Below are 11168 nucleotides of genomic sequence, written 5' to 3' on the forward strand. Positions count from 1 at the left end.
TGTATCCTCTCTGTTGTTTCCTCCCCAGGACTGGCCATGCTCTCATGGCTTTCATGCTCTCGCGCCAGGAGGGGAAGCTGAATCGACAGCAGACAATGGAGCTGGGACACCACATCCTCAAAGCACACATCTTCAAGGTACAGAAGTTATTCATACTCTCTACATTCATGTTTGATTGAAACCCATCCTTTCTAAGAATTCCAAGTTGTTGTTTCATGGCTCTGTTTATCGATGCATGTATCTTGAGAGTATAGTTCAACAGAGGATAAGCCTTGGGATGTGAAGAGAAACACTGGCTGCCTGTTCATTGACTTTTATGGTGTGTGTGTGTGTGTGTGTGTGTGTGTGTGTGTGTGTGTGTGTGTGTGTGTGTGTGTGTGTGTGTGTGTGTGTGTGTGTGTGTGTGTGTGTGTGTGTGTGTGTGTGTGTAGGGCCTCAGTAAGAGAACAGGTGTGTCCTCCAGCGTGCTGCAGGCTCTGTGGATCAGCTGCAGTGCAGATGGCCTCTCTGCAGCCCTGGCTTCACTGAGGAATCTCTACACACCCAACGTCAAGGTAACATGTTGTCCAACTCTTGCACGTCAGTTAGTCCTTAAACAATCAGCTAATTAGCCGACTTATAGATGATTATTTCAAATGTATTGAGAGATAATCGTGATTTTGAGATATCAAACATTTGCTGTTTTCCTGCCTCTCAGTTATTGTTGTGCCTTTATTTGAGAAATAGTAGAGAAAGAGAGGTTAAGTGGGGAAAGACAATAGAGGAATGACCTTCAGCAACAAGTAAAACATTCTGTAATATNGTGTGCCTTGGCAGTCTCAGTGATTTTGAGATATCAAACATTTGCTGTTTTCCTGCCTCTCAGTTATTGTTGTGCCTTTATTTGAGAAATAGTAGAGAAAGAGAGGTTAAGTGGGGAAAGACAATAGAGGAATGACCTTCAGCAACAAGTAAAACATTCTGTAATATAATTTGGGGTTTTTCATGTATGGTCAGACAAAATAATCATTTCGAAGACATCCCCTTGAATCTGGCATTTATTATGTTATTTAAGACTTTGATTTCTATTAGTTAGTCTCACACAGTAGTAGTAGTAGTAGTTGTTAAATCAAAAAGTCTTTCTCTACAACTCTCAAATCAAACGCCCACTGATGATTAATATGCATTGCATTGTTAGTGGCACCCTCAAATGTCCTCCCCTAATGGCACTTACCAGTAAGTTGTGAATTGTGATAAATGTTACGCTCTGTCCTTAAACATACTTATGAGGATGAGTGTGAGCTCAGAGCAGATTAACTTTGAAGCCACTTTAAAAAGCAGCAGGAAGGACCTGATTCATCTTTCCATTAGCTTGATCCATGGCTGTCTCTTTTCTGCAGAACAAAAGCAAATACTATTAACAGGCAGGCAAAAGTACAAATAATATGCAAACAGTAATAGTCCAATAAAGTCACATCATTTTAATTGATGTAAAAACAATAAAGCTCGCCCCTTAACCACTACACTCTCATCATTTGTTTTAGTCCTAGTGTTCACATCTATTATTCATTTGGCCCACAAAGCATTAGCTTTTTTTCTCACGTCCCATTCTCTCAACATCACACAAACTCATATTCCTCTGTTTTGGGCATAATTTATAACCATAACTTACCCTTTCTTACAATATGTTATATTTTCAGCATGAAATGATAGTGATAAGAGCGTGACTCATTAAATTCAGGACAAGACGTGAGGTGTTCGTATCTCATGTTAGCAATGAACACAGAGAAAACATTTAAAGTGTGTCGGTGATAAATGGTAACAATGGTTGAATACAAGAAGAAAGTAAATAATACTTCAATACTTAAATAGTCAGCCGTTTATGATTCACATATGTCCGAGGCATTTTGATCCTCATATAGACAACCCAGGAAATGAAAAATGTTTTTAGGCAATTTGGAAAGTAGCGGATGAAATCATGACGGCACAAGATATATGTGAGACAGGAAGTCATTTAGGGATAGTCTTATTTCAAATATTTGTTCATATTCATGTTCTTCAAACTTCTAAGATAGTCTGTTAATGATTTGTTGCTTCTGGAGCCCTTTTGGTTTTTCGGGGAAGACATTTTTCTTTTCAGATTATGTCACAATGATGTATTCTGGTTTGAGGCTGCATTATACCTCATATGTTCTTAGCACTGCAGTGGTATTCCATCTCTTGTTGTCATCCTCATTCTATATGTGCAAGTTATTATGTGTAAGAGCAACATCACTTAGAGACATTTGTAGAATGACCTTGTTCTGTCCTCTGGGAAAAACTGTTCATTCAGTCCCCATTGTGTCCAACAAAACACATCCAATTTAATTTCCTGTTGCCTGTTACTCATTCTGTTTTACAAAGCATTTATTATTGATTTCCTCATCATGGCAGAGAGTGACACACTAAATAATTGCATCCAGTTGAATGTGAACACTCACTTGGAGTCTGACCTTTGCTTAAAGAAGAATCTCTGAAGCACGAGAGCTTTTTCACTGGAATGAGCCTCAAGGAGGAAATCTAAAGTATCTTGTTTCAGTCGGAGTTATAGATTCTGCTGCTGTTTAGTTAGTCATTGACCATGTGGTCACAAATCCTTGAAAGTATTACATTGGAATAACTGTATGGGCATGGAACATTGTTCATCTTGTTGCACTTTAGTAATAAGTACAAACTACCATCTAATTAGTTCTAAACATTGTGAAATAGTGCAGAATTATTGTTTTATCTACCTTCCAGGGAAGTTTGATAAAGAATAATGAGTGCATAAGGAATCAAATCCTCCTCTAAGATAATATTCTTCATATAACTTTACAATTTATTCATAATCTTTGTCATTCTGTTTTTCCATTTGGCAAATTTGTGTCTATTTTGGTCTATTCTGTACAAACACTATATGTTGCATGTCTCTCCCTCCTCTTTCTCTTTCTGAGGTGTCTTCCATTTGTTCCTCTTTACTGTAAAGGACTAGTGAGGGTCCCTTCAACCCTAACCCTAAAGACAGAGCGTGTCGTGAGCTCTCCGGATTGTTAAGCCCTGTGAGGCACATTTCTGTTAATGGGCAGTACACATGTAAATACTGTAAAATTGACTTGACTTGTATAAATACAACCAGATTTTTTCATTGAAATCTCAGCATGACAGCATTTTGATGTTTGTCTTTTGTTTCCACACTATGGCAATTACACTGCTCTGTAATTCAGTTGAAAGGGAACAATAGAATACATATTTTATTGTCCCTTACATAAGAGGGTTTATAAATGCAATCAAATGAAATTGTTTGCAGGGACGGTAACTCTTTGACCACCAGCTGTCTGTGTTTGCATTTCATTTGTTCAATCAGGTGAGCCGTCTGCTGATGCTAGGTGGGGCTAACGTGAACTACCGTACAGAAGTGTTGAACAATGCTCCAGTTCTCTGCGTGCAGTGCCACCTCGGGCACCAGGAGATCGCCTCCCTGCTGCTGGAGTTTGGGGCCAGCGTGGACGTGGTGTCTGAGAACGGCATGAACCCACTCAGCTTCTCAGCCGCCGCAGGACACCTGGGAATAGTCATGCTGCTCTGCAAGAGGGGGGGCAAGGTGAGGAGTCCCTAGTTTAAAGGGGACCTATCATACAAAATGCACTTTTTAATGTCTTTTATACATAAACATGTGGTCCCCTCTGTGTAAAGAGATTCTGAAAGTTTCCGGAAAAAAGATTCGCTCACTTTTTGTCCTGAGCCATTTATATAAAAACCTGTCTGAAAATGAACTGGTAAGAGGTTGGCCACTTTATTATTATTATGTATTTATTTATTTCCATGCATACAAATACATTCATTTCAGAAAAGAGAAGATATTAATTATGCCAGATTATAGCTAATAGCTCATTTCTATCTGCTATCTGCCATCTGTTATGATGTCATAACGATTTTTTGGGTTGTGTAACCATTAGCCAATCACCAAACCCCACCACCTGATCACCTGAATCTCCTCCTAGAGCACCTTGAGTTCTTTTTTTACCAAATCTCTCTCAGAGGGGCGTGGGGAGTGGCTCCTTATTTTCATCTAAACTAACAGACAGAGAATCAGCACTTTTGAAACAGGGCTGAAACAGAGGGGATTATGGGATGCTACAATGATCTGTTTGGTATTTGGAGCCAAACACTTCAGAGACATGTTTGTATATATCTGAGACCTATAATATATCAATGAAAAACTGTATAATAGGGGACCTTTCAAAATAAAGGAGTTGGTATTATCAAACTTGTGGTCCTTAAAACTGTCTTTCGGCGCAGACTTGCTGCACTGTGCTTCGGTGCAATAAAACTAACCACGTTGTCTTCCCTCCAGGTTGACCATGTAGATAAGAGCGGGCAGTGTGCCCTGGTGCACGCGGCTCTGCGGGGCCACCCAGAGATCATCCAGTACCTGCTGGAGCTGGACTGGAGCGAGGAGGGGCCGCAGGAGGACTGCGCTCTGAAGAACAAAGCTCTGCAGCAGGCTTTGATAGCAGCGTCCAGCATGGGGCACACACAGGTTCGACTCACACATGCACATGTTTTACTTTACACACAATTAATCCTCAACAGCTCACCAAACCTGGGAGTACAATAATAAAAAAGTACTCTCAACTTGTAATGGAAAACACACCAAAGTCAGTTTGATACAATTTAGTATTCAAGGTTCACAGTTCAATTATTAACCAGAAACGGCTTTAATCACTTTCAAACTGGGTTCTAATCACAGCGTTCGTTTGTTTGGAGAGAGAGTTTTTGCAAGTGAACTATGTCGCAAAGTATCGATACATTCCCACTCACTACAGAAAGTGATGTATTTGAAATAAAAACGACTCATTGACACTCAAAATACATTGCACATTTTCAAAAAGTACAGTTCAGGTTTTTACTTACTTTATCGCAGCACAACAACCATTCTTGCCTGTGTTTTTTTTTTTACAACATTCTTCCTCAAAATATTCCAGATAGCAGAGGGAGCTTTAAACTGAGCACATGTTGTTCTCAGTGATGAAGGCTAAAGGTTTGAAGTGTTCTTCAGCCTTGTATGTCTGCAGAATTCAGGGATGGATCTCAGCGCAGTGCCTTTGGAACGCCCAGGTGCGATTCAGGCTCAAGGTTTATTCTGTCTTCCTCATTAATGGGAACCTGAAGCCCGGCTCAAGCTAAGCTGTCAACCCAAATGAGGAAGGAGACATTGTTAAAGTCAAAGTATTAATCAGATTGGACTCACCTCACATGACCTCACGCAGTAGTTCAGGGAGAAAGTGTTCTTGAAGTCTGCTGTAATTAAATTATAAGAATTTTCTCCGCCAGCAATGTGTTGTTACTCTGAAATGTGAAGGTTTATTTAATATCTTATGCTGACACAGTATGCCATTAATCTAAGTTTCTTTTTGTTGGCAGGTTGTGAGAGGCTTGCTGGCGTTGAATAATGAGCATGCTGTGCAAATTGATAGCCACGACACTCTGTGGGGAGAGACAGGTATGTTTCCATCCATCTTTTTGCATTACTTGGCTCCCTGGAATCCTCTGCATGCTGCAGCGGAAGCTCTCGTGTCTCTCTTGTGCGCGGTAATGCTCTCTGTTTGATGTAAGGCCGGTCATCCCAAATGTGTGTGTGCATTTGTACGGCTGGTCTCCTGCGCTGTACATTCTGGTAAAAGCATCACTTATTGTGGCTCATGTGGGTTTTTACTTACTTTAGTCAACACAGCATTTCCTCTGAACAATGATTTTCCAATATGCCGCAGTATCCCCTCTGTGCTCTATGTTTAGACAGGATACTGGACATTTTGAAGTCACTCCACCATCTGTTGTATATATTGACAGCCACATGTAGGTTTACAAGGAATGTTGTGTAGAATTACATATAATCCACTTACATGTTGATGGCTACATGTAGCTGTAGACATAAGATGACCATGTTTCTTAGGAGAAGTATTGGTACGTTTGTAGTTCAGTCTTTATGATGATAGAAGAGAGAGACAGAGTTGGCCAATCAGGAGTCGTTGTTGTAGACGGTGAGTGTTGTTGATGGTCTGCTCAAAGCCATTTGAGATTGAAGAAATGGTGCAAAAGACAGAGAAAAATACACTGTTAAAAGCAGGAAATTGCTGTCAGGAAAACACTCCAGGCAACATCCTTTTTGCAGAGATGATAAATGTACTGTTTGTAGTTGTAAAATATAGTAATTATCAAGATATAAAGCACTAAAAATAGTTGGAAAAGGCATTCTTATTTATATTGTGCGAGCGTCAGACACGCGTTTCTGAGCTGCTGTATTTCTTGTAAATGTTTTGAAATGTTGGACCCTTTTGAAAGGTTTGCTCTGATCTTCAATTGTAGCTTTTGTTGTGAGATTGAAGTGATCGACTGTAAAGCTTTAAATGTTCAAATCAAACCCTTTTTGTTTTGAGGATGATATTTGATGGTTTTTGTGAACAATCATACTACAATATATAAAAAACAGATTTAAATTAATAGTCTCTCTGTGTCAGTCTTAGCCAGCAGGATTTAGTGCTAAACGTGTGATGCTACAGGAATGTAGGTCAGCCTATTAGTGGAGAGGCTGTCCACAGAGCGGCTAAATGACTGCAGGACTTCAGCCCTTACTGCAGCCCTGGGACAAAGAGTCGTCCCTTGGAAATATTCCTTTGTGGAACTGCTGCTCCGTTTCCTCTGATATGACTGGAATCTGTGTTCAAGGACAAAAGAAACACCGGCCTTCTTGTTGTTTCAAACATGTACCGTAATTTTCGGACTATAAGCCGCGCCTTTTCCCCTATTTTTCGACGCTGCGGCTTATATAACGGTGCGGCTAATCTATGGATTTTTACAGCTAACGGCCAACACCTTTAACTCTATGGGCTCTATGGCCGGTCCGCGGACCCCCACCTTTAAGCGGCGGGTTCCAGCAGGAAAAGCTGGAGGCCGGAAAAGAGTGGTGTGCCTTGGCAGTCTCAGTATAAGGTCACATGTAGCCATATAAAGGTGCTGTCCTGAAACAAAGTGACTCCAAAACCCTTGCAGAGACACTCATTTAAAACAAGATCCAAACGAATCTGCATTCAGGGGAAATATGTTAGTAAACACAATTGCAAAGCGGCTTTTCTGCAGAATGTGTATCCACTGGTGTTTTACAGTTAAACACAGACAGTAACAATGCTCATGATGGTTAGAAGCCAACAACTGAAATAATTAGCTCCGACTAAAATATGAAATCTCTTGTTCACCTGGAATCCCTTTGATTCAGCGTGCAGATTAAATATTCCAATCTGGTAACAGACGGCACGCTGATGAAACAATGCCGGAACTAGAAAAAACCTCCTGCAATATCCATATGAAAAGGAAGTCATTTATTGCTGTGTCTGAAACAACTCTGATAGCAACCTGTCTCTGTGTGGATGCATTCCATATTTACAATTCAATGGAATAATACATATCTATGCAAATAGGCCAACTGAAATGCACTTCTGTGGAAGCTCCATCTTTTAAAATCCTCTCTTAGGATGCAAAACTCTTCCTACATTATGCAAAGGACGATAATTGAACAGCACAGAGTCTTTCTGTTCGTTGTGTGAACACCCAGCAGTCGGGTTGGCTCGAGGCAAAGCCTGACAAATAGCGGTGTTGCAGAAGTGTAATCCTTTGTAAATCATCTGTCATTTTATGATACATTTTGTTATTTTGACCCTCTGGTATGTACAGATTAAATGTTATTAGGTTAAAGTCAATATATGAATGACATCTTATGACAAATGAAGTAGCCAGTGGCTGCCCACAGCTCCTTTCTTAATAATGGTTTAAATATAGGTGACTAATTGTTCTGTAAAAGGCTCTGCTGTTATTTCCTTCTCAAGTGTTCCTCCTGTATAATAAGAGCACAGCATAAGCTAACCTGAGCAGCTATTTATGGCTTTGCCCAGGTCTCTAGAGGAAGGATGCTTTTTATTCTTGCATACAGTGACAAATACCTGCTTTGAAACCTGCACTTTACTATTTATCTGTGTTCTGTAAATAAGATTCTTCATTCAAACGCTTGTGCTTCATGACAGGAAGTCCTAATACGCATGTTCATTTCTTTTCACTAATTCCTTTCTTTCAATGTGAATTATCTATTTGTTCACAAAGGTGAAGGCTAAGTTTGCTTGTGTGCTCAACACAAATATATTTTTTATATTGTGTGTCTGTGAAGGCAAAGAAAATGCTATTTTACTAAAAAAAAATTACATTTGTTTTCTTAGTGCTGCCTTCAATAAATTCCATTGAACCTTTTGAAATTCACATTATAAAATTATACTCAATTAAGTTATCTGTTTATTTTATTATAACATAAGCTAAAAAATATATAAACCTTATAATTAGCAAGAGAAAGATCCCAAAGTTCTGGTAAAAAGTATATTCACTACACTACTGTAAAATCAGCTTGAAAGGTGGGCTACAGGAGAAGGCAAATCAGACGCTGCGAATAATAACTAATAACAACTTTTAATTAGATAAAAAAAGGCAAGGTTTAGTTCATCCTATTAGAGCAGCAAAAATGACCAAAGGTAGAAAAGGGCTCTCCATCTCTGAAAGGTATCCGCGTAAATAATGTTGACTTCATGTGAGAATCTGGGAATGGCACTTAACTAGAAGAGCTTTTAAGAATACACTTGCTTACGTAGAAACAGGCGCCGCGTTCAAACATGCTCAAACTGCACAGCTGTTGAGTTTGTTCAGTGTAATCCGACTTCATGGGAGGTGTTGCTAATGCTGCTCCATGGAGCCCTAACAAAATAAGTTTAGCTGCTCCCAGTTGCTCCCTGCGCTGTGAGTGAGGATATATTCATATTTTGAGCAGATGGAGGGCGTGGTAGTTTGGCTCTGATGACTGTTCATCCAGATGGATGGTGTCAGTCTGATAAGGAGACTCAGCGGCACCTCAACGGCACCTTAACTCTCTCCGAGGTGAATGTGAGACTGTTCGTACGCTGGATCTCACTCTGTTTTGACAAACACCGCTCATTTAAGACCGGCCCATCTGCTGTCATACATCAGCAGCAGCTGTTGAATGAACATCTTAAGAATCTGTCTTTGTTTTCAGACAAGAACACAAGCACAACATACTATTTCCTTCTTCATATAAATGAATTATACACAGTTAATTCCACTTAATCGGATTAGGCAACAGATACAAAATATAAAGAAGAATGGGTGTTTAACAGAACTGTTTGACTGTCTAATGTTTGTCTGTTGATGCATTAAATGACTGGATTCTCATCTCGCTGTAGAAAGCCCGGGGAGCTTTAGGCTGGAATTTAATGAGTTTAATAAGCATAACATAATTGTCTGTTATAAACTCAATTAGCACCAAACATAAGCCTGCTTTTCTCTGCTTGTCTTTGAGGAATAGAAGGCATTCTGAGGTTGCAAACTCTATTTTTATCCAAGCCTTTTCCTTTTCCACATACTTGGGTTTCTAAATACCCGCTGATAAACAGAATTAGTCTCTGTTTACTGCACATGTTATCACTTGTCTTCTGTACAGTTTCCTGTTGTTAAGTGGGATGGTTTGATTTCCACTATTGTCTTACCACTGTGCTCTATCCTTACCTTAATGTGTTCCTCTGTTTAGATCTAGATAAGGAAGTATCTACATTAATCCTAACATTTCTTCCTCTCTTCTTCAGCTCTGACGGCAGCGGCAGGCCGGGGGAAGATGGAGGTGTCCGGCTTCCTGTTGGAGCAGGGGGCGGTGGTGCAACAGGTCAACCGGCGGGGGGTGTCTCCTCTTTTCTGCGCCGTCAGACAGGGACACTGGCAGGTGAGACACGCTGAGCATCTGTTTAGTTCAGGACAACCCATCCCTCTGTATCCACGGCGACCACACAATATACAATCATACCTTTCCTCTGAATCTTGTGTTGGGCAACAGTGTGTGAGTAGTTTTAATGTCCTGCCCTTAGAGCTATCTATGGTAGGGCTGTACCGAAAAGTTTAAAGTTGTAACGTTGACAACATTCAAATGCTTTTTTTTTGCATGATGAGGTTAGTTATCTTTGATGGATTGTTTACAAGTAGTGTGATCACAACGTTTCCAATAACCCCAGAGCTTTGTAAAGTCTAAAATACTTAATTTGTTCAAAACAAAAGTAAAAAATAAATAAATACATTTTGGAGATTTAAATGTTTTTATGCTTCAAAACATTTTTGTTGGAATGTGTCCCTTTTTTAAAATACAAAATGATCTCTTTGGTCAAAATGGTGCACTCTCCCACTTGCTGCACAGACACCCACTGATGAGTCATATTTAATGATGAAAGTTGTTTTGCTAAAAAGGACTACATTATTTAATCAAATGATTCACTCCAAATTAAGTATTTAGTTTGAGGTTTGAGGTTTTTTTTTTTTGCGAAAAGACATTAAAAGCTTCATTTAAAAATATCAATAGAAGCTACCAATACAAAATACATGTTGTACATTCAGCCCTAATCCCCGGTCCCTGCTTAATGAGCAGTTCAGTGTGAGCTCTGTTCACCTTGGTGTGATTAATGTGTGTTCTCTGACCGCTCCTCTCTGTTTCCCAGATTGCAGAGCTGCTGTTGGAGCACGGTGCTGATATTAACATCAGCGACAAGCAGGGCAGGACCCTCCTCATGGTGGCAGCCTGCGAGGGTCACCTGAGCACCGTAGAGTTTCTGCTTTCTAAAGGTGAGCTGCAACAACACCCCCGCCGCAGAGCAGTCAGTGCTGGATGTGTTCATCAGTGTGTTGATATGAAGTGTTTAATGACCATTGTTCTTTTCAAAGGTGCATCTTTGACTTCGATGGACAAGGAGGGACTGACCCCCCTGAGCTGGGCATGTTTAAAAGGACATAAGAACGTAGTGCAGTTTTTGGTGGAGAAAGGGGCGGTCATCGACCACACGGACAAAAACGGGCGGACTCCTCTGGACCTCTCTGCCTTCTACGGAGACGCAGAGATTGTAAGTGAAGTTTGTTTTAGAGGTCACCTAATATGTAAAGTCCACTTTTCCTCTCTTTTCAAACTCTCTCCATGTTTGCTTCAATCATTTTTTTAAATGTCCAGTCCTTCTCAAATAGTCATTTCATTCCTCATTCAACATTGGGGGAGAACTAACAGGAATGGTCTCGGCACAGTTAAACTC

The 11168-nt window shown here is 40.1% G+C and overlaps 1 protein-coding gene across 1 annotated transcript in view; it reads left to right on the forward strand.

Moving 5' to 3' along the window:
* The window catches only part of LOC104956152 (protein TANC1-like), a gene marked incomplete at both ends in the record, with an annotated part of 41863 nt that extends 30878 nt beyond the window's left edge, over positions 1-10985 (forward strand). Inside the window, 8 exons of the mRNA XM_010783607.1 lie at positions 29-137; positions 432-554; positions 3362-3598; positions 4352-4537; positions 5422-5500; positions 9690-9823; positions 10587-10710; positions 10810-10985. Coding sequence (XP_010781909.1) covers positions 29-137; positions 432-554; positions 3362-3598; positions 4352-4537; positions 5422-5500; positions 9690-9823; positions 10587-10710; positions 10810-10985 — 1168 coding nt within the window. The remainder of the gene's footprint in view (positions 1-28; positions 138-431; positions 555-3361; positions 3599-4351; positions 4538-5421; positions 5501-9689; positions 9824-10586; positions 10711-10809) is intronic.
* Positions 10986-11168: the final 183 nt, after the last annotated feature.

This window comes from Notothenia coriiceps, unplaced genomic scaffold, assembly GCF_000735185.1.
Source record: "Notothenia coriiceps isolate Sejong01 unplaced genomic scaffold, NC01 NC01_scaffold00025480, whole genome shotgun sequence".
In the NCBI taxonomy this organism is placed as follows: Eukaryota; Metazoa; Chordata; class Actinopteri; order Perciformes; family Nototheniidae; genus Notothenia; species Notothenia coriiceps.